Here is a 26849-nt window from a genome sequence, read left to right as displayed (position 1 = left end):
TCCCCCTCTACAGGTCCAAGCATTCTTCACTGTCAAGCCCTACAGGCTTGAAGGTATTTACTTTGGTATGTGTTTTTCCTTTCCGATCTGTGCTTAGTTTACTTGAGAAACGAAAAATGATTAAAAACACATGCATACAGATTTCTGGAGGTAATAACAGACTGGGTCCATGAATAAATTAACACTCCTTCACAAACTTAGTCATTCCAGTCACATAAAAAAATAAAACACACACAATGTCCCTGAGCAAAAATGTGCTTACCTGCAGAATTTTGCAGCGCTGGGAATCGCAGGCAACGTCTTCACATGGATGGAACATTCCCAAGGTGACACAGTTCAGGAGGATGACCAGCATACTGAAGCGTTCAAACCAGGTAGAGGACAGAAAAGTCAAGGAAAACTTGCAGCAACATTGGAGAAAATACTAAATTACTTAGTAAATGTTAAGAATTTAATAATCTTATCATTCCTTATTGTGGATCCATGGTCAAGCTGTCAAAAAGGGACAACACATAAACTAAGGAGGTTCTGTTTTTTTTCATCCTATTAAAACTAATGGTGAACCGTAAAGTATCAATGGCATTTAGGTCATAGAGGCGAGTACCCCTTCAGGGAACCCTGTCTAGTAATCAGAACTGAGGGACGCTATGTAACAGATGACCACATTCTGGTGGACCCAGGCCACCCAGGACATAGGGGTGGATATCCTTTCTGTAGCATGAACTGCTGTCCGCTATGTAACAGATGACCACATTCTGGTGGACCCAGGCCACCCAGGACATAGAGGTGGATACCCTTTCTGTAGCATGAACTGCAGGTGCACATATTCAGGTGAACCTGGTACAGGCATTAAAAGGTCTACCATTAAAGGGATTATCCAGGAGTATTAAATTGATGACCTATCCCTAGTTTATTCATCAATATCAGATTGGTGGGAAGACGACACCTGGGAACCCCCACTTATCAGAGGTGGCCAAATATAAACAGTGAATAGCTCTACAGAACAGCTCTGTTCACTATGTAGTGGCCGTAGCTGAGACCTGCAGCTAAGGCTCCATTCATTCCAATAGGAGGTGAACTGCAGCTCCTGAGAACAGCCACTACACAGTGAATGGAGCTGTGCCATTATGCTTTTTTTCACTGAAATGAGCTGATTGGTGGGGGTGCCGGGTGTTGGACAACCACCCTTATGATATTGATGATGTATCCTAAACACAGGTCAATACCCTTCAATTTGAATGGCCAGCAAATGCAATGCCACATTTCCTTTACAGCAGTTATATTTTCATTAAGGGGTTTCCACTTTGGATAATCTTTTTAGTTGCAAGGGTCCGCTCATGACCCACCTCCCCGTGATCAGCAGTAAATTCTGAGGGAACCTGACAGCAAATGTTCAACTAAAGCATTAAAGTGGAAATGGGCTTTCCATATAAGACATATTCCCACTTTCCCGGTTGACTATTGAAACCCTTTACCTAATATGGTAGATAACATTTTTTTCTTATCATGAATTTTTACAGAGACAAATGTGTGTTGAGATTGCGTACCAATCTCTAAAAAACGTTCCAGATTTCTTCGCAAGAGCAGACTAGACTGCAAGGTGTGATTCCTTAATAAATGATGACTAAGGAACGTTTACGGGATGGACTAACACAACGACAGTAAAAACGTATCATGAACCCCAAGCAGATGGCCTGTGTAGTTAGCTCATTTTAGCTTTCAACAAATGCCAGTAACCAGATAACCATTATGCCTTAGAGCATAATTTCAGATGACTATTCAGCATGTGCGAAATAAAGAAAATGTCATTATTAAAATAAATTCCAAAATACCTTTAATTATCAAATTACATTCTGTTGTGCAGGGATGTAATCACTATAGTGCATTAAAGTACCACTCCAGCATTTTTTTTATCTCAGTGCTGGAGTCGTGCTCCTGATCTAAGTTCTCTGCCCCTAGTCTTATACTTCGGATGACGTCTTCACCTTCTACCTCCGCTGCCCCAGTTGGTCCTCAGTAGTTTGTGACCTGCCGGATCACTCCAGTGTTCGCTGGAAAGAGCCTGAGGTCACTTTTCAATGCAAGTCTATGAGAGTCTCATTCTGGCTGTCATAGACTTACATTGAGAGATTGTAACGCTCCTTCTGACTTGCGACAAGACAGACGTTACGGTCACAAGTTGGTGACGCGCCCCCTGAGCCGTGGGGTACTCGGTAGCCGGGCCGGTCGTTGCTAGGGCAGATGTCACAGTGCCGGTGACCCGGTCCGTGACCCAGGGCGGTCAATAAAAGGGGATTTTATAGTTTTTTATGTTTAATGTTCGTGACGCCACCTGTGGTATGCGGCTAAAGGGAGCCGCCACTGCGGAGCAGGTCCTCTGGAGCTGTTGGTAATGCAGCAGAGTTGGTTCAGCTCTCCACAGGTAGAGCTAAGCTCCAGGGCGTTGCTGTGGTGATTATAGATAAGGTAGATGTTGTTGTGCAGTGTAGTGCAGGGGATGATGGCGCAGCAATAATTCACAGAGACAGTGGGGTGCAGTCCTCAGGGTTTACTCACGATTATCACGTTGCTCCTGGTCACAACTGCAGATTATAACCACCCACGTCGTCCTGCGTTCATCACGGGAGGGGTTCAGCAATCCCTCATGTAATTCAAAAGCACTTAACGGGACCCCTTTCTGTGTGCCTTTCTCAGTCGTCTTCCTGCGCTGGCTCTCACCCTCCTGCCCTGCGCCTCGCAAACAGTGTCCCAAGCCGGTAACCTCAGATCTTGGTGGGCAACCTGGAGTTCCCTGGATCCTGTGCGGCAACCTTTTCGCGATTAATTGCGGCTGTGGCAACTACACCCTGGAAATGTAGAAGCCTCCGGTTTCTAACTGAATATCGCAATTCTCACTAGTTAGAGGCCGGTCCCCTCTGCGGCTTGATCCCTCCACGTCCTGGTAGATTCGGGCGTACGGGTGGCCTCCAGCACTTCCCGTACCCCTAGGATCCCCTCTCTTCTTCTTGAGCCTTCCTTCCTGCTCCTCTCCTCTCTTCAGTCAGTCTCACCTCCTGGGCCTCTCTCACTCCTGCAGAGCTCCTGCTCCTTTCACTGTCCACACTCTCTGTTCCCTCAGACTGTTCTGAACTCCCAAGATGGCTTCCCTTTTTATACTACTCCTGAAGTGCTCCCCTAAACTACTTCCTCTACCCACACCCACTACATGGTTCCCCCTCACTCGGTTCCCCCCACTTCCAACCAGGGACAGGGCTCAGCATTAAGCCAGTGCATGTTGCCCCGCATGCTGGTCTGGAGTAGTGTAGTGTTGGATGCAGGTGTTTGGGTCCCGGGCAGTACTCCATCCTTACCTGAGAGTGAGATACCACACCTCTGGGTGAGATGCAGTACCTCTGTGGCGACTGAACCCGCAGGGGCGCCACATTGGTGCCGCGGAACCTGAGCGACGCTGATAAAAGATGAAGATGGAGGCAAGTGAGTATGATACTTGGTTCAGGGACCTTAGATTAGAAGCACCACTCCAGCACTGAAAAAAAAACCTGCTGGAGTGGTGCTTTAACATGGCCACCATTTTTTTAACACTGACAGAAACCAGTCCTACAATGTGCCTCTGAGCATGTGCAGTAGGAACCTCCATTGCTGTGATCTGGAGATAACCTATACCATGTACTGTCACACTATCTCGTGGTTACAGCCGCCGATTAGCATTTAGAAAGAACAGGTGAACAGCAATGTGAGCCCCAGCACTCCTGGTATTTCCAGTATTATATCAAAATATCCACTAGAAGCCCATCTTCCTATGTATGGGGGGTAGCTTTACTGCACATACTCACAGGCTCCTGTCCTATTAACATTCTAGGACAGGATTCTGTCAGTGTAACAAAAAAACTTCAGTTTTAATGTACTATATTGATTCAATGTGATTTGCTAATTAACGTTATTTAGGAATTTATATTGACGTTTTTATTATTTTTTTTTCTATTCCCAGAGAATCACTTTAAGATGATATGTCTTTTGACGTTACTGTGTGCAAATCTTTTTTAGTTAGGAGTTTGTCTATTCTTAGCTTGGGCTGAAGTGGAAAGATAGTTCATACAAAATCCATTCTGTGTCCATTTCATAAAAAAGACATTGCTGGGTCTTAGAAATACCTACTTGACTAATAAAATCTACATGATTGTTTTTACATTTTCTAAATCAGGTACCTTTTACTTTTAAAGGGGTTTTCCCATGAACAAAGTACATTTTAATTAATAGATCTTGGAATAAAAATAACTTCCACAATTGTATGTGTTACAAAAATGTTCCTGTCTGAGATAATCTTATAAATGTGCCCCTGCTGTGTACTGTGTAATGGCTGTGCCTCACCGTGCAGTAACATGGTCTGATCATACCACATCTCCTGGGCAAGGGAGGAATAAAGAGAGTATACAGACAGGACAGTAGGGAATCACAAATTATTCTTTTGGTGAGACAAAACATTTCACTGCCTGTTTTTAAGAAATATTTTACCTCAAAGAAAGAATAATTTGCGATCTCATGCTGTAATATCTGTTTACTATTTTGCGTCTTCCCCTGCATAGGAGATGTGGTAAGATCAGACCATGTTCCTGCACGGTCAGACACAGCCATTACACAGTACACCGCAGGGGCACATTTATAAGATTATCTCAGCACAGGAACTTTTTTTTAAACACATCCAATTATGGAATTATTTTTATTCAAACATCTATTAATTAAAATATAGATTAAAATTACTTTTGTTCGTGGGAAAACCCCTTTAATTTTTGGTGTTTTACATACATAAAAGATATAAAACCCTCCCACTGCCCAACCACCTCTTTTTAAAAATAATTGAATGGTAAGCCAATTATTTTCTCATATTTAGACCCTTACTAAGGCCGGGGTCACGCTAGTGATGATTCTCTCTTCTGAGAGAATGAGATCGATTATGGTAATGACACTCGGCTCAACCTTTGACTAGAGTTTGATCTGAGTGTCAGTTTACTGTGATCCGATGCTCTAGGATGAGAGAATCGTATCACAGGTGCGGAGAAGACTGACAACATAATTTCTCTGTCTTCTCATTGTCTGTGATGACATCTCAGTGCAGTCCAATGTTTTACACCACCCTTAAGCCCCCGTCTCACATAGCGAGATCGCTGCTGAGTCACGGTTTTGGTGACGCAACAGCGACCTCACCAGCGATGTCGCTATGTGTGACACTTTGCAGCGATCAGGCCCCTGCTGTGAGGTCGCTGATCGCTGCAGAATGTCCTGGACCATTTTTTGGTCTTTGCCCTCCCGCTGGTCAGCGCACATCGCTGTGTGTGACCAGCGGGACCAGTGATCAGGCTGGTAACCATGATAAACATCGGGTTACTAGGGGCACACGCGCTCCTAGTAACCCGCTGTTTATCATGGTTACCACTCTGCTACGTGAGCGGTAACCTCCCGCTCACCATAGCAGAGTGGTAACCATGATAAACAGCGGGTTACTAGGTGCGCGTGTGCCCCTAGTAACCCGATGTTTATCATGGTTACCAGCCTGCTCCTGCTTCAGCAGGCTGGTAACCAGGAGCAGGACATCGTGGAAAGATTCTTTCCACGATGTCGCTGCTCCCCTGATCGCTGGTGAGTCTGCCTGTTTGACAGCTCACCAGCGATCACATAGCGACGCAGCAACAATCCCTGACAGGTCGTATCGTTGTCGGGATCGCTGTAGCATCGCTAAGTGTGACGGGGCCTATAGACTTGTGTGGGTGCGTGTGATCCAATTTGCGGAGCCACTTGTAGCATGCTGTGATTGTTTTACCCAGATTGATCTGGTCTGTAGAAAAAAACGAAGATAAGCACTGCCACATAATACAACATTGGGCTGAGTGCTCTCCGATAAAACATTGTATAGCACAGCCATGTTATACGCTTGCATGAGCGAGGCCTAATGCACAGCATAGCAAAGTCCAACCCCATTCAATATTATACCACAAAGAGAGTCTGTAGCGCTCCGAGGGTTCGGTCGCTACAGAGGTATTGCACCTCCACCAGAGGTGTGATATCCCACTCCCGGGTAAGGATGGTGTGTGGACCGGGACTCAGTTAGCTGCATGCATCACACACACCCCATTTCCGGGGGACAGCTCAACGGTGCTCCCATTAGTACAGCAATGCAGGCACGACAGAACATGTCCCTGGCTGGAGTGGGGAGGGGGGAGGAAAACCCAGTGATGTAGGAGCAGGAGGGGACGGTTTCTGGGCATAGGTAGGAGCCCATTGGTTGCAAGTCACCTGGGCTCATACACTAGGGGAGGGTATATAAGGTGGGCACCATCTTAGTTCTGGGTTAATTTCAGTGAGTTCAGACAGGAGTAGAAGAGAGAGAAGGAGTTCAGCCAGAGAGGGCTGACAGGGAGCTGTGGCTCAGTCTGGGCCCAGCTCCACGAGGCAGGCCTAGGAGGAAGGCCAGAGCCAGCAGAAAGGAACAGAAACAGAAAGGAACAGAAACAGAAAGGAACAGCAAAGAAAGAGAAGTAGCCAAAGTGTAGAAGGGCCCAGAGACACGAAAGCAGAAGGAACCCTAAGGACCCAGGAGATTGCGGGTAACGGGTTGGCAGAACAGGGTACCGGATCCCAAGTTGGTGGAGGCGACTAATCCTTAACCAAGGACCGGCAGTCGTGACCATTTACTGGTGCGACCCCTCACTACACCTACTAGGAAGGCAAACCACATAGGGTCAGGGAAGTGGACACCCAGTCCTCCCAGGAGAAGACCCGAGGCAGGTGGACAGAAGTAGTGTCACTGGTGGGGCACGGCTGACGAAAGGATAGAAGGGAGTCCTGTGCCACACTCCGGAATTGCCTGGGAGTTGATCGAGCCGCCTGCCTGGTGGACGCAGCACGGCTCGGGCGGTCCTATCTGTGCACAAGTGACCTGGATGAGAACTGTGAGTAAAGAACCTGAACTGCAACACCTTGTCTCTGTGCTTTCTCACCGCGTCAGCACTACTAGTACTGGGACGCCTCGCACCACAACCACCATCATCACTCTACACTGCCCTGAGGCTATACTCCTCCCGTGGGGAGTCGTACTACACTCTGTTGCACCCATAACACCAGCCTCAGCGGTCTGCCCTGCAGCGGCGGTTCATCCTGACCGCAATCCACGGGTGGCGTAGTCAGATATTAAACCATAAAAACCCCATAAATAGACTGCCACTGGTTTAACCACCCAGAGCCACGGGACCGGGTCGCCGCTACGGTGACTACAACCTCCAGCATCCACAAAAAGGCCCGGTTCCGGGTTCCCCACGCGGCCCAGGGGACGTGTCAAGTCCAGAATGTGCTTAAAGGGGGTGTCCATCTTTGGAGACATTTTTTTTCTTACTTAAAGGGGTATTCCCATCTCCAAGATCCTATCCCAATATGTAGTTCATGTAATAATATTAGCAAATACCTCCAATTAGAAATGTAGTATAGTTTTTTTTGATTCACTATGTCTCTTTCCTCATGTGCAGACATTGCAGGACCTTAGATATCCATGGTTACGACCACTAGCATCTAGCTGTTACTTTATCAGTGGACGTAACCATGGATACCTAAGGTCCTGCAATGCCTGCACATGAGGAAAGAGACATAGCGAATCAGAAGAACTATACTGCATTTCTAATTGGAGGTATTTGCTAATATTATTATTATTACACCTACTACATATTGGGATAGGATCTTGGAGATGGGAATACCCCTTTAAATCCACGAAATCAGGGCTAAAAGTCATTTTTACAGTTGGCTTACATTAAACATTTTGCAGCGCTTTCCTTCTATGGCCTCTGTATTTCACTGTCTATTGTTGACTGCAGAATCAGATAATGAGAATTGTCATATTATTTTTCTTTTTTCCTCAACAGATTTTGGGCACGTTACTATTATATAGGTATGACAGGTTCTCCTCCTGCTCTTGTTAGTGCAGACTTCCTCACAGACTGCTCAGCTCTCCCCTCCATACAATGGCAGCTGGTGGAGCAGCATGTGACCAGACCACTCCATCAGTCTCCGCCAATAGAAAATCAGTTTTATCATGTGAGGTTTTTAATAGGACAAGACTGAGGACAGTTCGGGTCACGTGCTCCTCCACCAGCAGCCCTAACAAGAGCAGGAGGAGAACCTGGCATACCTGTATAATAGTGAGTGCCACAATTTCATGTCCTCAACACATCTGTTACACTAAAGATAATGTGGTCGACCCCGACAACCCATTCTGCAGCCAGCAATAGGCAGTGTATTATAGTGGCTATAAGTGGCAAACGGTGTCAATTTCTAATTTTTTTTTAAAAAACAATTATCAAAATTAGTTTTAGCCCCAAATGCATCTGTTTAAGTAAGAAAAAAGATATCTCTAAAGGTGGACAACCCCTTTAATGTCCTGGTACATAAAGAGAAGACATTCTGTCTTCCTTGAATGAGATCACACTCTGCTCCTTGGGCTAGTATTGATTAACTCATTATATGCTGTGCTAGCTTACTTTGCAGGAATGCTTTCCACTGGCTGTTCCTATAAGATATATACAGTATATAATAGATTTCTGCTACTTTAACCAGATAGGGCTCTCTTTCTTTCATTACCTGAGTGTCAGTTTAGTAGCTTCTTGGCTTTGTTGATTGTCGGGGTACTGCCTCAAGCCCTCTGATAACTCCCTGCCGGATCCTGTGCCTAAGCACCAGCCTGAATTCACACTCCAATCTGTGCCTATGTTCCTATTCTGATGCATTAGGCTACCGACTTTGACCCTTCAGGGGACAACAACCTGGAGATTATCTTGCAACAAAGACCACATTCCCTTGCAGCGGTTATGGATAATAATTAAAAAGACCCTTTAAGGGACTTTGCCGGCAGATTATTCATCTCAATCTGAGGGAAACTTAAAGGGACAGAGACCATGATTCCAGTGATGTGGCACTTCCTTGTAGTAGTTTAAATAATATCACTATTCTCAATGATGAACCCCGCCTACAAAATTTATTGGCAGCTTTCTGACTACACTGTGCATAGGCAGAATGCTACCAATCGGCTGGGGGTGGAGGCAGAGATAGCCAGAGCTCATGAATATTGAGGACCACATAGAAGAAGCTCATCACTGAGAGGACTAGCAGACCTGCAACCAATAAAACAGTGTATTATCAAAACTACAGCAAGAAGCCCAATAACTGACACAGAACAGCAAAAATCTAAAGTCAGATTCTCTTTATATTCCGCACCCCATTCTAATCAGCCTGAAACAAGCCTGAGAAATGCTCTGCCCGTGTCCCTCCACATCATCTCAGAGGTAGAAAAGGTTGTCTCCTCTTACATTGAGGAGGCTCGATCAAGTTAAGCTGCCCAGAGGTCTTGCATTATTTTTCCGAGTTCCTTGTTTTATGTACACTACATATTGTTTTTCATGTAAATGAACCAATTACCTTCATAGGAAAGTTTCTGAAGTGTAAACAGGGATTCCAGTAATTACTGGGCAATGATCTTTCTTGCCACATATAATACTCATTCCTGCTATAATTAGAGCTTCTGGACCAGATAAGACTTTCATATATCTAAGTACTCATTCATATGTAGTAGAGTATAATAGAAAGATATAATATAGAATTCACCATGTCAAGCACCCCTTATAAAAGGGTCACCCAGTAAACTAAGTGACACATCGCTGGAATCAGGGTCTCTGCCCCTACATCATGCTGCTTTGGATGAGGTAGCAAAAACTTGGTGACAGATTCCCTTTAAGTACAGGACTTCCTCTTTACTATTAATGTTAAGTTGGTACATACTGTACAGCCATCTAACAAACACACATAATCAGAGATTAATATACTCACTAAATGTATTAATATAACTATGTATACTCTTCCAGTTGTTTCCTTAAAGAGTAAGCATCGTTTTCACTTTTATTTCAGAAATTAATAGTACACGTGAAAATAGGCAACCTTGGAATATAATTTGTCAGAGAAATCTGCTTCCTTCTCCTCCTGGACTGATCTTTCATTCTCAATTTATGGGCAAAATCTGTTTTCAGTGAAGACAGATTTTCCCATTACTGAGATAGGAGATGGCAGTTGGTGCTAATAAGATTCTATGGAGAAGGGGGAGCTAGTGGCAGCCACAGACATCCTGTCGTAAAATATGCACATTTTTGACATGTATTTAGGTGCATTTTTGATGAGTTTTTTCCCTTCATTGGAATGGGTAAATAATGCTGCAAAAACACTTAAAGAATTGACATGCTACAGATTTCAAAAATTGCTTTGATGGTTCAAATTCGCAAGGATAAATTAAGCAGCATGTGCATGAGATTTGAGAAATCTCATTGACTTTGCTAGTACTGTAAAGTGCTGCAATTTTTACCACTGAAAAATGTGTTAAGTAAATGGGGCAAAAAAGCAGCATGTGAACAAGCCCTTACACTTGTCCTGAGTTTGTGCGGTCTCAGAAAAAAAATGTGAAGCCACTTTATGTGACAACAGACTGCTCAATTATGAGAGTGTGTGATGTTTACACAGCCACGATTCCTTTGTATTCCCGTGAGGTTGGGCTGTCACATGACCAAATGTATGTGATTTGTATAGTTATGGTCACATACCGACTAGTCTTATCTGTCTTCTGTCAAAAGAAGAGAATTGAGAGAAGTGCAGCAGTCCAGTCGGCACATGATCACAAGTATAAAAATCACATACGGTACAGACCAAAAGTTTGGACACACCTTCTCATTTAAAGATTTTTCTGTATTTTCATGACTATGAAAATTGTACATTCACACTGAAGGTATCAAAACTATGAATTAACACATGTGGAATTATATACTTAACAAAAAAGTGTGAAACAACTGAAAATATGTCTTATATTCTAGGTTCTTCAAAGTAGCCACCTTTTGCTTTGATGACTGCTTTGCACACTCTGGGCATTCTCTTGATGAGCTTCAAGAGGTAGTCACCGGAAATGGTTTTCACTTCACAGGTGTGCCCTGTCAGGTTTAATAAGTGGGATTTCTTGCCTTATAAATGGGGTTGGGACCATCAGTTGTGTTGTGCAGAAGTCTGGTGGATACACAGCTGATAGTTCTACTGAATAGACTGTTAGCTGCTTTTTTCTTGCCATAATACAAATTCTAAGTAAAAACGAGTGGCCATCATTACTTTAAGAAATGAAGGTCAGTCAGTCTGAAAAATTGGGAAAACTTTGAAAGTGTACCCAAGCGCAGTTGCAAAAATCATCAAGCGCTACAAAGAAACTGGCTCACATGAGGACCGCCCCAGGAAAGGAAGACCAAGAGTCACCTCTACTTCTGAGGATAAGTTTATCCGAGTCACCAGCCTCAGAAATCGCAGGTTAACAGCAGCTCAGATTAGAGACCAGGTCAATACCACACAGAGTTCTAGCAGCAGACACATCTCTACAACAACTGTTAAGAGTAGACTTTGTGCAGCAGGCCTTCATGGTAAAATAGCTGCTAGGAAACCACCTCTAAGGACAGGCAACAAGCAGAAGAGACTTGTTTGGGCTAAAGAACACAAGGAATGGACATTAGACCAGTGGAAATCTGTGCTTTGAGATCTTTGGTTCCAACCACCGTGTGCGATGCAGAAAAGGTGAATGGATGGACTCTACATGCCTGGTTCCCACCGTGAAGCATGGAGGAGGAGGTGTGATGGTGTGGGGATGCTTTGCTGGTGACACTGTTGGGGATTTATTCAAAATTGAAGGCATACTGAACCAGCATGGCTACCACAGCATCTTGCAGCGGCATGCTATTCCATCCGGTTTGTGTTTAGTTGGACCATCATTTATTTTTCAACAGGACAATGACCCCAAACACACCTCCAGGCTGTGTAAGGGCTATCTGACCAAGAAGGAGAGTGATGGGGTGCTACGCCAGATGACCTGGCCTCCACAGTCACCAGACCTGAACCCAATCGAGATGGTTTGGGGTGAGCTGGACGGCAGAGTGAAGGCAAAAGGGCCAACAAGTGCTAAGCATCTCTGGGAACTCCTTCAAGATTGTTGGAAGACCATTTCCGGTGACTACCTATTGAAGCTCATCAAGAGAATGCCAAGAGTGTGCAAAGCAGTCATCAAAGCAAAAGGTGGTTACTTTTAAGAACCTAGAATATAAGACATATTTTCAGTTGTTTCACACTTTTTTGTTAAGTATATAATTCCACATGTGTTAATTCATAGTTTTGATGCCTTCAGTGTGAATGTACTGTTTTCATAGTCATGAAAATACAGAAAAATCTTTAAATGAGAAGGTGTGTCCAAACTTTTGGTCTGTACTGTACATCTGGTCATATGACAAGGAATACAGGGAATCCTGACAGTGTGCACATCGCACACTGTCACAATTCAGCTGTCAGCAGTCACTCACTCACTGTATGACTGTATACTTTTCTTCTGCTACAGTACAACCCCTTTAAGTACTAGGATATTTTTTGCCCACCCCATAAGCCTTTCATGGCCACTCATAAGAAAACAGGCGAGCATCTGGCAACTTTTCAACCACTAGCGTGACAATCTAAATGACATATCTGAACTACACCCAGAGCGTGATTTAACACGTTCTCATTAGCATACTTTAATACAGTGTTTGGAAAAGGTTGTGTTTGAAGCAAAACTTGTGCATACATCAGAGTTAAATACTCATAGAATGCTTCAAAATCTATCATTTTGTTACACAACTGAGCAAATAATCAATGAAATGTGAAACCTGAAAATGAAAGATTTAGAGATTTAGCATTTAAAAAGTGTAGAAACCATGAAGATATTCCCCACCACCCTGTCTAGAAAAGAAGGAAGATTCTCAGATCTAGTAGAAGAAGAGCTGCCTATAAGCAGTTCTCCTTTTGGCATTCCATAGGTATGGTTGGGAATTTAATCTCAATGGCCCTGATTCACTAAAGCAATTACACGAAAATGGCTTTAAAAAGTGGCAACATTTTTGCACAACTGAGTTTTTAGATCAAAAAGTGCAAAAGCCACCCAACCTCGTCAAGGTGTACCTAAATAAAGATGGCCCCTATCAACTATGTCCTACCTCTCCACGTGCCAAACCAGCCTCATCTGAACTGGGAACGAAAAATTAAACCAGACATAGCTTGCAATTAAAACCTTGTATGGGAAAGATGAGTGGATTTGGGGCTGAGATTTGGAAGGGGCTACACCTCCAATATGTACTGCACAAATGAAAAAATAGGACCTGCACATCTTTAGTACAAAATGAATGTCCAGGTGCACAAATACGCTATGTGGCCAATATACAAACCCATCCGTACGTAATGTCCTATCTCTCCATGGCCAAACTAGGTCTTATCTGAATTGTGAGTGAAAGGAAACCAGGCATAGCTCGCAATTAAAACCTTGTATGGGAAAGATGGATGGATAAAGGTGCTGAGCCCTGGAGGGGGCCTTACCCCCCAATATAAACTACAAAAAAGAAAAAATAGGGCCCGCACACCTTTAGTATTAAATTAATGTACAAAAGTTAAATAGCAGAGGTCATGTATTTGTAGCGCCCCGAGGTTTCGGCCGCTACAGGGGTATTGCACCTCAGCCAGAGGTGTGATATTCCACTCCCGGGTAAGGATGGAGTATGGACCAGGACTCAGTTAGCTGCATGCATCACACACACCCCATTTCCGGGGGACAGCTCTACAGTGCTTCCATTTATATAGTTATGCAGGCACATCTGACCATGTCCCTGGCTGGAGTGGGGAGGGGGGAGGAAAACCCAGTGATGTAGGAGCAGAAGGGGACGGTTTCTGGAGCATAGGAAGGAACTCATTGGGTGCTGGTCACCTGAGCTCCCACACAGAGGAGGAGGTATAAAAGGTTGGCACCATCTTAGGAGTAGGTTGTCAGTGAGAGGAGAAGACAGGGAGCGGAGGCTCTGTAGGAGCTCTGCTCAAAGGCAGGCCAAGGGTGAAGGCCGGAGCCTGAGAGGAGAAGGAGAAGTAGGCCTAGAGAAGAGGCCGAGGAAGGAGGAGAAGAAGGAATAGGAAAGGAGGAGAAGAGAAAGAGAAGCAGAAGGGCTCAGAAACAAGAAGGAAGAAGGGACCCTAAGAACCCACGAGATAACGGGTGAAGGGTCAGGCAGAATAAGGGTACCGGATCCCAGATTGGTGGAGGTAAATTATCCCTCAGCCAAGAACCGGAGGTCATGATCATTTACTGGTGCGACCCCCCGCTAAACCTGCTAGGAAGGCACCATATAGGATAGTGGGAAACGGGGCCCACGTTTGCCTGCATAGATCCGCGGCAGCTGGACAGAAGTTTGGTCACTGGCGGGGCACGAGCCAGAGAAAGGATAGAAGGGAGTCCTGTGCCATACTCCTGAATTGCCTGGGGGTTGACCGAGCCCCTCACCTGGTGGACGCAGCACGTCTTGGGCAGTAATTACCGGCGGAAGTGACTTGGATATTAACTGTGAGTAAAAGACCTTGGACTGCAACACGTTGTCTTTGCGTTTCTTATCGCGCCAGCACTAACGGTACTGGGACGCCCTGCACCACAACCCCCACCATCTACGCTCACTGCCCTGAGGCTACACTCCTCCCGTGGGGAGTTGTACTATTCCCTGCTGCACCCACAACACCAGCCTCAGCGGTCTGCTCTGCAGCGGCGGTTCACTCTGACCGCAATCCACGGGTGGCGTAGTCGGACATGCAAAACATATAGGAGACAGCCACTGGTCTGACCACCCTGAGCCACGGGATCGGGTTGCCACTACTACCTCCCATCACCGCACAGAAGCCTGGTTCCGAGTGCCCCACGGCCCAGGGGGCGAGTCAGCTTTGGCGTAGTCGGCAGGATTGTGACCAACCCGCCACAAACAGGTATTGCGTGCCTGAAAAGAGACTGTTTTACTGTATTAAAGATGGTGCCCGCCCCAGAAGAACGAGCGCCATAATGTGCGCACCAAAAGACCACAGGAGGCCACCTCCCATCGTGGGCCAGGTCCCAGAATGGCGCCAAAGAAGGAGCCCACCCCCAACAGCCATGAGTGCGGCTGTAGAGATGTCCATCAAGGTGGGGGGCTGCCCCTGAAAGTGATTGTCAGCAGATTGCCCCAAGACCACCCCCAATGGGGGCGGAAAGAGAAGAAAACTGCGGGGCAGGGTGTGGTCGGGATCAGTCTCACCGGACCACACCCGGAGATGGAGAGAGGAGCCAGCTCCAGCATCCTGGCGAGGGGCCTGCTGCCGGCCAAACCACCATGCAGCTTCACGGAGCTGCTAGCACAACTCCCCAAGGAGGACCCGGAGTATGTGCGGGCTGCGCTGGAGGAGCTGGACCGGAGGATGGTCCGGGCGCAGTGGGACGTGATTGCCGGGTGGAAGGAAGAGATGGCCCGGCAGGCCGTGACCCAGCAGCAGGAGGCGCTGCCACCACCCAGCAGCACGCCTGCCTTCGAGGGCGGTGAGAACAGAACGGAGGCCGAGGACGACGCCGCGGAGGAGGCCACAGACGCGGAGGCAGGTAACGGGGGAGTCCTTACCCTGAGTCCAGGGGCCGCGGCCCTGTCCCTGCCTCTCATCACAGAACCCGAAGCCCCGGGAGCCGTAGCTGCCATCATGCCTCCCCCGCTACCAACTGGGCCCCTGGCCGTAGGCGCCGCTGTTGAGCCCCGCCCCGCACCGTGCCCTTTAACCCCAGGCACCGCTGCCCCGCCAGTGCCCCCTGCCTCTGCTGTGCCACCCCCGGGTGCGACCAGAAGACGACCACCGCAGGCCTGGTCGCAAGGCCTAGTGCCCCCGGGCGCCGCTGCCCCACCAGCGCCCCCTGCCCCTGCTGTGCCACCCCCGGGTGCGACCAGAAGACGACCACTGCAGGCCTGGTCGCAAGGCCCAGTGCCCCCGGGCGCCGCTGCCCCGTCAGCGCCCCCTGCCTCTGCTGTACCACCCCTGGGCGCAGATCTGTTCGCCCAGCACACCGGTCCGGATGGGCTCCCTTTCATCTGGCCCCCCGGATATGTTAACCCCCGCCTTCAGAGGAGCCTGTCCACGGAGGCCGGAGCCCCACCTGAACCCCTGATACCTGCCCCGGAGTCTCTGGGAGTCTCCCAGCCCCCGATGGAGGATGCCCAGTATGAGTGGGACCCGACCGGAGAGGACCTGATCGGGTTCGTACAGGAAACGTGGGCAGCAGCCCGCCGACGGGTGTCCTGCCGCCAGCAGTTGGCGCTGTTCGAGAGGGAGCAGCGGGAGCTTGTTCAAGCAAGAACAACTACAGGTTCAGAGTGTGGAACAGAAAATGAGAACCCGGCGAGACCCCCGAGCTGCCCGCGGTCCCCGAGCCACCGGGACTGTCGTAAAATTTCAAATGGAGCACGGCTGGGGTTTCATCAGGGACCCGGACACGATCAGTGATGTGTTCGTGACCCGAAGGGATGTGGAGAGCCACCTGCCGGAAGGTCATCGTGGACGGGATTTGTATTCTGGAGACGTGGTGTCCTACACCTGACACCAAGGCATAAAGGGGTGGTACGCCCTCCACGTCCACAGAGTAGTAGAGGAGGAAGAGCCACACTACTCAGCACATGATGAACAAGAGGACCCGGACGGGTCTGAAGACTATCACCATGAGGAGCAAGACGCATCAGGAGGATACCGTTACCAGTAAACGGTAGAGTATAACTGTACATAGTTACCCGTCGGGGTACAGAGACTGTTTTGGGACTGTTTCCGCTCAGAGCGCGGTCCCCGTTGGGACTGATATGGAACTGTTAAAAGTTGCCCCCTTTCCTAAATCTGGCTGAGGACTGAGAGCAGCCATCTCTCTTCCCTAACTGGCTGAGGACTGAGAGCAGCCATTCCCCTTCCCAAACTGGCCGAGGACTGAAAACGGCCGTCCCTGTAAATAGTTGCGCTTCCTAAAGCGCCCCCTACTGGTTTTATAAAAAGACTGCAATGTCTACCTCAGGACAAAGTGTCCCTCATGTTTGAAAGTTTGCTAAAGTTTTTACACTTAGTAGGAAAATGGACACCTGGTCGCAAGTTTCACCGCGGCCAGGGCACAAGAATATGTTTTACTTGAAAATGTTTTATATGAAAAGTTTTATATGCTGCTACATGATAATGAGAATGCTTTATATGACAAAAGAGTTCTGGTAGTATTAACAATGTCTTATAAAGAAAAATGTTGAAAAAGAGAAAAGTGTTTCCCATGAAGGGAATTGAACAATGTCGTCCGTTTTCTAATGTAAAAAGTTATTAAAAAAGTTTTGCATGTCTTGTAATCAAATGTCTTTACTCTTTTCCAGCCCGAGGACGTGCTGTGGTTTACCAGGGGGGAATGTAGCACCCCGAGGGTTCGGCTGCTACAGGGGTATTGCACCTCTGCCAGAGGTGTGATATTCCACTCCCGGGTAAGGATGGAGTGTGGACCAGGGCTCAGGTAGCTGCATGCATCACACACACCCCATTTCCGGGGGACAGCTCTACAGTGCTCCCATTTATATAGTTATGCAGGCACATCTGACCATGTCCCTGGCTGGAGTGGGGAGGAGGGAGGAAAACCTAGTGATGTAGGAGCAGAAGGGGACGGTTTCTGGAGCATAGGAAGGAGCTCATTGGGTGCTGGTCACCTGAGCTCACACACAGAGGAGGAGGTATAAAAGGTTGGCACCATCTTTGGAGTAGGTTCAGTCAGTGAGAGGAGAAGACAGGGAGCGGAGGCTCTGTAGGAGCTCTGCTCAAAGGCAGGCCTAGCTTGAAGGCCGGAGCCTGAGAGGAGAAGGAGAAGTAGGCCTAGAGAAGAGGCCGAGGAAGGAGGAGAAGAAGGAACAGGAAAGGAGGAGAAGAGACAGAGAAGCAGAAGGGCTCAGAAACAAGAAGGAAGAAGGGACCCTAAGAACCCACGAGATAACGGGTGAAGGGTCAGGCAGAATAAGGGTACTGGATCCCAGAGTGGTGGAGGTAAATTATCCCTCAGCCAAGAACAGGAGGTCGTGATCATTTACTGGTGCGACCCCCCGCTAAACCTGCTAGGAAGGCACCATATAGGATAGCGGGAAACGGGGCCCACGTTTGCCTGCATAGATTTGCGGCAGCTGGACAGAAGTTTGGTCACTGGTGGGGCACGAGCCAGAGAAAGGATAGAAGGGAGTCCTGTGCCATACTCCTGAATTGCCTGGGGGTTGACCGAGCCCCTCACCTGGTGGACGCAGCACGGCTTGGGCAGTCATTACCGGCGGAAGTGACTTGGATATTAACTGTGAGTAAAAGACCCTGGACTGCAACACGTTGTCTTTGCGTTTCTTATCGCGCCAGCACTAACGGTACTGGGACGCCCTGCACCACAACCCCCACCATCTACGCTCACTGCCCTGAGGCTACACTCCTCCCGTGGGGAGTTGTACTATTCCCTGCTGCACCCACAACACCAGCCTCAGCGGTCTGCTCTGCAGCGGCGGTTCACTCTGACCGCAATCCACGGATGGCGTAGTCGGACATTGCAAAACATATAGGAGACTGGCACTTGTCTGACCACCCTGAGCCACGGGATCGGGTTGCCACTACTACCCTCCATCACCGCGCAGAAGCCTGGTTCCGAGTGCCCCACGGCCCAGGGGGCGAGTCATATTCATTGATCGCAATTAGTGAAGAGTGAGCGTGCTCGTTTAACCCTTTTGCCGAGCATGCTCGGGTGCTTTCCTAGTATCTTCGGTGTGCTCGTATATTAAGTTTGAGTCCCTGCGTCTGCATGATTTATGACTGTCAGTCAGTCTCAACACATGCAGGGATTGCCTGTTTGCTAGAGTATACAGACATTACATCAGGGGATCACAGATGATTCTTTTTGTGAGGTAAAACATTTCCCTGATTGAGGTAAAACATTGTTTAAAAACAAAGTAAGAATCATCTGCGATCCCCTGCTGTAATGTCTGTATACAGTTTTGCTTCCCCCCTGCCCAGGAGATGTGGTTTGATCAGACCATGTTCCTGTAATGAACAGCCATTACACAGTACACAGCAGGGACACATTTATAAGATTATCTCAGCACAGGAGCATTTTATTTCAACTCATCCATTTGTGGAACTTATTATTATTCCAAGATCTATTGATTAAACTTAAATTTTGTTCATGAAAAAAAAACCTTTAATTATGAGCTATGACTGGTTTCCTTTTACTTCCCCAGTTCAGATGAGGCTTGGTTTGGCACATGGAGAGGTAGGGCATATGTGATAGGGACTATCCATATTAAGGTACACCTTGACATGGTTGTATGGCTTTACGTTTTTAATGTTTACAGCAGAATTGGAGTTCATGCATTCATTAATCACAGTGTGCTGACACATCGTGTATCTATATGCCTTGCCACCAATCTACCCCTGCATCCTCACAACGCATACAGTGGTCAAGCATAGAATTGTTAGCTCCCTGTTCACTATTCAGCTTGTAGGTGCAGTGACATCACTAGATCGAGCCTGCTGCATGGAGTCTCAGTCTACTCACAGCACAGACCAGAGTAGAACCAGACATCGGCTAATTGGGGCTAGCTGAGTAGTTTTAAGAGCATCATACGGTCACTGTGGCGGCATCATGCTCTATGTGTGATGTGTATTTCTGGTGCAAATTGTATGGAGAAAAAACAGTGAAAAATTATATTGTCTGTGAGGGCATTTTTTAAGGAACTATGCTGTATGGAGGGGCATCATACTGTACAGTGAAAGGGGTATTATAGCACGTTAGAACACTAATGGGCTTCAGTAGGGGCACTATTTCTGATTGCATGCCGTACTCAGTGTTTAAAAGGTGGGAAGTGTGACCGCACCTATGTGTGATGACCCCACCTTCTCTGCTGATTTTTTTTTTTTTTCGGGGGGGGGGGGGGGCAATAGGGGTGGAGTGGGCAATTTGGACTTTTGCTATGTGGCCCCATGATGTCTATGCACACCCCAGCATAGTTATACTATATCGCTGTTGTGCTAAAAACTAAAGCCCATTTTGGACAAAACAGGGTTAATAATAATCTTTAGTTGCATAGAGATAGTTTCTTCTATCTGTTTGTTGTTAGGAATCGTCTCCATCGTCTCGCTGGAGTCCCTTACAAAGAGACTGTGTTCCAGGTAAATGGTTTTAAATGGTGTCTTGTGCAGTGAGATGAGGTATAAGAGACTAAAACCACAGATCAGATGTTTCCAGCTCAAGAATACCCGAGTGACATGCTGACATTAATTCTGGAGTGAGACCCATTTATGCTCATGTTTTTACAATGCGGTGCGGGCTGTATAAGCCAAAATCATCTGTAGCCTTTAATTGAACTCACATGTGCCAGTCTATTGGCTCGAAATTACAATACAAAGGGATGTAGCAAAAAATAATCCTTGTCTAGTTTACATTTTGTTTTTTACAACAGGCGACGTATAGGTATACATATAGGTGACGTATGTACTGCGACTGTATGCCCTTTAGCGGGTGATTTTTCATAGATATGCCCTAATTGTAGTGCAAAAACAGTGCAATCAGAACCTTCTATATAGTCATCATTGTCCTCTTAACAAGGGATGGGGAGAAATTAAACCCCAGCACCTATCTAAGCCCCTTAGGCAACAGAAGCTACTAATACACATAGATCCTTAGAGATCTAGCAGGCGCCATTCATACATAGGGCTGCTTTCCACATACAGACTATGGGAATGGCTCGTTAAGGCAGACTAATGCAAGGCTGAACAAAGCTTATGCCTCCAACGTCTTATACTACAGCTGATGTCGAATACATGAAGTTGGATGTTTTATATCAGCAGAGGCCATATGACAGGAGCCTTATGAGATGAGGACATGTGGTTTAGGTTTGTATATTCTATTATGTAAGAGAAGAGCTGGTGTCCTTCTGTGCCCACTGTATGGTGGTGTGGGGGTGTTGTCCTGCTGTGACACTGTGGAGGAGTGGGGTTGTTCCTGTTGTGATTACTGTGTGAGGAGGAGAGGCTGAGGAGTCCTGCTGTGCCAACTGTGTACAGAAAGGGGGGGTCCTGCTGTAACCTCTGCATTATCGGAGGGGACTGTGACAGCTATGTGAGGTAAGGGGACCGAGAGGAAGTCCTGCTGTGACTGTTGTGTAACGGTACATTTATACGATACTGACGCGCCCCCTGGGCCGTGGGGTACTCGGTGCCAGGCTGGTCGGTGCAGGGGATGTCACAGTGGCAGTGACCCGGTCCGTGACCCAGGGCGGTCAATAAAAGGGGATTATAGTTTTTATAGTTTAATGTTCGTGACGCCACCTGTGGCTATATGGGGCCGCCGCTGCGGTGCAGGTCCTCTGGAGCTGATGATGACGCAGCAGAGTTGGTTCAGCTCTCCACAGGCAGAGCTAAGCTCCAGGGCGGTACAGTGATGATTAATGAGGTAGATGTTGCTGTGTAGTGCAGGGCTGGTGATGGCGCAGATAATAATTCTAGGACACAGTGCATCTATTAGCTAATTAGGTTACTTTTGTTGTTTTCATTGTTTGTTTATGTTTTTTTCCAAAAGTTTTTATTGCATTTTTGACCCTGCGGTTTTTGTCTCTTCTTGCTATGTCATGTTTTCAATAAAGCTACTTTGTTTTTGATACTTCCCGGTATTTGACTTTGACAACATTTTATTGATGCAGTCATGTGCGGATTGCATGCATTTTTAGTGTGTTTCCGTATATATGTTTTTTGCAGATTTTTCGCATCTAACGCAATTATATAGGGAAAAATTGCGGTTTGCTGGAACTTTGAGTTCCTGCAATTTTTGTGCAGCGAAAAATACACAACTCATGGTTGGAACGTGATAGTTCATGATGCCACATAGCATCATTCTGCAACGTAACATTTTTTGGTAATTATATTATATTGGGTAAATGCTACATAAACAACTAAGTAATAACTATTGAAAACTATCATAACCATGTAACTTTTTTATAGAGACCCTGACTATATCAATCTGTTTTCAGCACACTAGCAAAAAAAAAAGTGAAATATAATATATCAAGACTACAATAAATTTACAAAGAAACTGAAATAAGTGAAATACTAACCCAGTGGGCTTGAGAATGTTAACTACCTCTGAATCAGTCAGTATTGATGTGTTTCTTTTTATTCCTTTCACTCTTTTTTTTTCTTCTTTTCTTCACTGTTTTCTGGCACACTAACTGAGTGGTTTCCCAGATGTATTTAATACGAATAAAGCAGACGAAAAATAAATATGGAAACTAAACCCCACAGGACCCTTTTGTATGCAGACTGGATAGGTCTTGAGACACATGGAGGAGGGAGTGTACCTTTTCTAGCCATACACATTTGTCTTCGAGGTTATGCAACAGGCTGCTAGTCATGCAAGGCCAACCTCACAGGACAAAGGATAGAGGAGGTGCATGGTTTGGAAGCAATTTTCACTTGGCTCTGACTTTGAGCTCAGATTTCGTGAGGATTTGATCAAGGCTGTATTGCTCATGTCTGAAACGTGGGGCTAGCATGCTAATCAGACACGTAACTCTAAATATATATGTTCATCGGTCAAGGAATAGAAACCTAAATGGTTCATTAGCTAATCACCTTCTGTGTCAGAAAATATAGATCAACATGTTAATTCATGTATCAACTTTATCACAAGACACTACTGGCCCAAACTGTTAGAAATCAATAGACAAGGCGTTGATTTTATTCTACACCTCCTACACTATGAAAATGGTCAATAAAAGGACACTAAAGGCCCATATTCGTATTAGACTAGTGTCTTTGCAACTGCTATTGATAGTCAGGAGTCTTCAGACTGTCACACAGCAGATGATATCGGGTGAGAAGATGATCCGCAATGTCCAATTTTGGATGTCCAATCCTATCATTCTTGACGACAATGTTCCCCAACTCGGGTCCTCAAGTGTCACCAACAGGTCATGTTTTCAGGATTTCCTTAGTATTGCACAGGTGATAATTCCATCACCTGCACAGGCAATAATTCCATCACCTGCACAGGCAATAATTCCATCACCTGTGCAATACTAAGGAAATCCTGAAAACATGACCTGTTGGTGACACTTGAAGACTGGAGTTGAGGAACCCTACTCTAAGAGATAAACCACTACCAAAGATGTCTGGCAGCAAAAAATGATAATATAATATGATAAAACCATATGATATGTTTTTTGTTCCTGAAGAAGAAGTGGGTTACACTTCGAAACGCGTAGAAAAAAAAACATGACCTGTTTTTGGCACTTGAGGACCAGAGTTGGGGAACCCTACTCTAAGAGATAAACCACCACCAAAGATGTCTGGTAGCAAAAAATGATAATATAATATGATAAAACCATATGATATGTTTTTTGTTCCTGAAGAAGAAGTGGGTTACACTTCAAAACGCGTAGAAAAAAAATTTTTTTTTTCATTATCACTGACATTTGATATTACTTCATCAGTTGGCAGCGCAGATACTTTCATTTTTTTATATTTCTCTGGTGCAATCTCCCATGGAGCTGCAGCAGCCACATAACCTGGGATCAGGTCAGCATGTTTTAATACTATCCTTGATAATTATTACTGGATAAGACCCTATTTTTTTCGCTATTTTTTCTCCTTAGCCATTTATATCTATTTGTGGCATGAGCATACCTCTGAATTATTGCAATAATATGATGTAAATATATGCTTAAAGCGAATCTATCAGCAGTTTTTGCTACCTAATCTGAGAGCAGCATGATGTAGAGAGAGAGAGAGACCCTGATTCCAGCGATGTATCACATGCTTGGCTGCCTGGTGTAGTTTTGATAAAATCACTGTTTTATCAGCAGGAGATTATCACTAGAGGACTAATAAACCTGCTACCTTGTCGTCCTACAAATTCATGAGCTCTATGTAACCACTACACAGGAAGCTCTATGTACACAGGAAGCTGCCAATCAGTGGTGTGGGCGGGGTTATACAGAGCTCAGCATTCAGAGAACTGCTAGATCTGTAGCAGAGAAAACAGGGATTTTATTAAAACTTCAGCAAGCAGCCCAGTAAGTGACACATCGCTAGAATTAGGGTCTATGCCAGTACATCCTTCTGTTCTCAGATAGGGTAAGCAATACCTTGGTGACAAATTTCCTTTAAAGGTATGCTAACTTTATAATGGTTAGAAGAAAATGTGTATATGGAATCTTACAAATACAGTATAAGGAAGATATATACAGGTTCAGACTGGCCTATGGGAAAACTGGTAAGTCCCCCGGTGGGCCTCTTTGCAAGAGTGGGATCCCCACCTTTATATATGATCAGCAGTTAGGACAATGCACTATTTTCACTATGTACCAACACAGGCATCATATTATCATTCATTTACCATCAAACTACTCAGTTCATTATTATATAGAAACATAGGTACATTGGAGGATGAGGGTAATGTAATTTTGCATGTAGCTGAACATTGGGACTCCAAAGTCAATGTTACTGGTGGGCCCTTGGCACCACATTCCGGCACTGGATAGACAGATAGATGGATAGATGGATAGATATATGGATAGATAGAGATATAGATAGATAGATAGATAGATAGATAGAGATATAGATAGATACAGATAAATAGATGGATAGATAGATAGATACAGATAGATAGACAGTTTGATAGATATGGATAGATACAGATATAGATAGATACAGATGGATAGATATGGATACATACGGATATAGATAGATACAGATAGATAGACAGATGGATAGATACAGATATAGATAGATAGATAGATTAGATATAGATAGATAGATAGATAGAGATAATATATTAGGTAGATAGATATGTGTATAGGTTACCATCTCATGTGACAATGTGAAGCCCAGCTGTGCTTGGTATCGCAACTCCTAGAAGGATGTATTGAAGGATTCCTCCACAAGAGGCCCCCATAACCATTCACACATCTCCACCTTCCACCTCAGACCAGCAGAGGGAGCCCGTTAAGGATATAAAAGGGAAGGTGGAGCCAGGCAGTTCAGAGTTCCTGCAGAGTGAGACGCAGAAACAGGTCAGTCTGCAGTGGAGCTCAGTGACTCAGCAATTCCTCTGGAGAGTTCAGTTAGTGCAAGCCTGAATACAGAGTTGAGCCCGGTTGAGTCGTAGCTCAGTGAAGTGAGCTTCAGGTGTGCCGGCGCCATAAGATCGGTGAAGTGCGGCAAGCTGCCGTTAGTGTGAGTAGCCTATTGAGGGCCGGAGTAGGCTGAAGGCGAGTAGAGAGAGTTAGTTCATAGGGGGCAGAGGAGCTTAACTAGCTGACCCCGAAGAAGCAGTTACCGGACACCGGGTCCGAAGCTTACCGGGATCTCCACAACCCAGTAAGATAAACCGGAATCCCTGGAGAACTACAGGTCCCAGTGCTGATACGTACCAGAGCCAGGAGACACATAGGCCCCGTAGGTCGGGAGCGTGCACTCCAAGAGAAGGCCCTACCACAAGGTCAGCCAGCGCAGGACAGAGACAAAGTTAGGCCTAGCTCCAGGCAGGTCAGAAACTTACTACGCAGAGGCAAGAAACAGGAGGCCCTACACCTGCTCATTGGGGAGGATCCTGATATGCACCCTTCACCCTACAGTGCTCCGGGATGTGCCTGAATTTCCATCAGTAAAAGGTACTGAAGTGACTATCGTGTCCGTCCCTGTTCTTGCTCTGACGCGGCTGAGTCTCTCCGTCCTGCATACCCCGTCCGTACCCTGCCCTGAGGCCCAGCTCTACCTGTGGAGAGCAATACCATCAAGCTGCCCTATCATCAGCCTCAGTGGACTGCGCAGCGCTGGTGATCCTCACCAGAAACCACAGGTGGCGTCACAAACTTTTATAAACTTGATATCTATCAATGCCTTTTTAGAGAGAGACCCCAGAGTACGGGCCCGGGAGCCGACCACCGCGACCTCCTTAAGGCTAAAGGCCCGGGTAACCGAGTCATCCCCCATCCCCTGGGCTAGTCAACAACACCCTCACATAACATTCCCAAAATGAAAAGATAATTTTACTCTACAGGAGTAAACTACTACACACCACGACAGCAACCTAAATCTGAATTACATATGACTTTCATGTCAAACCCTCTCTTGAAAAAAAAATATATAACCAAAGCCTAAATTGTTTCGGCGGCTGCAAAAATAACTCATAAAAATCTGCTGTGTAGCTTAACCCTTAAAGACACAGGCCGTCATTACTGGGTACACTAACACAGATGGGACTGGCTGTACTGGAATTGTGAAATACAATCCTTTTATGACACATACTCCACACAGGGAAAGGGCATAGTAGCTATGTGCACATATACAGTCAATATTATTTTTTGCTCAGTAATTCACAATAATTGCAAAATAAAACGTTAATGCTGTACATGCCGGTTATATGTATCGCTTTCTCTCTGTCGGCGAGTTGTCCTGTGCCTTGTAGACTGATGTATTTCTGAGCAATTAAACGCATGCATCCATGATGACCATTAAAAATCATCTCTAACAGAAATTGTATCTAATTTCAGAGAACATATAACAGCACTCTTCAAAAAAGCTATTGTTCTATTCAACTGGCAATGTTTAATGCAGATTATTCATTGACCTAGTTATATGATCAGTTTACATAACCAATATGGAAGCCTCATGGATGGTTTCAAACATAAGCATATAATATGTGAGCAAATAAAAATAACATCAAGGGGAACTTAAGATGTTACGGACCATAAACTCCAATGCAATGTGAGCATTCGTTTGAATCAAATTGCTCTGCAGTCTGATATTTACAATGTTATATTATTTTTTTAAAGCATGCTACCACGGCTGCAACAAAGGAGTAGGAAGATGACGCAGTCTCTATGGTGCCATCAAAGACCTCAGGTCGGGGGTGCAAT

The 26849-nt window shown here is 45.9% G+C and overlaps 1 protein-coding gene across 7 annotated transcripts in view; it reads right to left on the bottom strand.

Annotated features, from left to right (window-relative positions):
- CACNA1G (calcium voltage-gated channel subunit alpha1 G) overlaps positions 1–26849 on the bottom strand; it is a 464209-nt gene that overhangs the window by 225172 nt on the left and 212188 nt on the right. For all 7 annotated transcript variants that reach the window (XM_073684087.1, XM_073684094.1, XM_073684091.1 and 4 more), the window contains exon 2: positions 263–375. In XM_073684087.1, coding sequence (XP_073540188.1) covers positions 263–375 — 113 coding nt within the window. The remainder of the gene's footprint in view (positions 1–262; positions 376–26849) is intronic.

The sequence above is a fragment of the Phyllobates terribilis genome, unplaced genomic scaffold, assembly GCF_046119375.1.
Source record: "Phyllobates terribilis strain yellow unplaced genomic scaffold, ASM4611937v1 Scaffold_5__5_contigs__length_657084704, whole genome shotgun sequence".
Classification (NCBI taxonomy): Eukaryota; Metazoa; Chordata; class Amphibia; order Anura; family Dendrobatidae; genus Phyllobates; species Phyllobates terribilis.
Note: the sequence above shows the minus strand (reverse complement) of the source record. Positions and strands in the feature narration are given on the sequence as shown.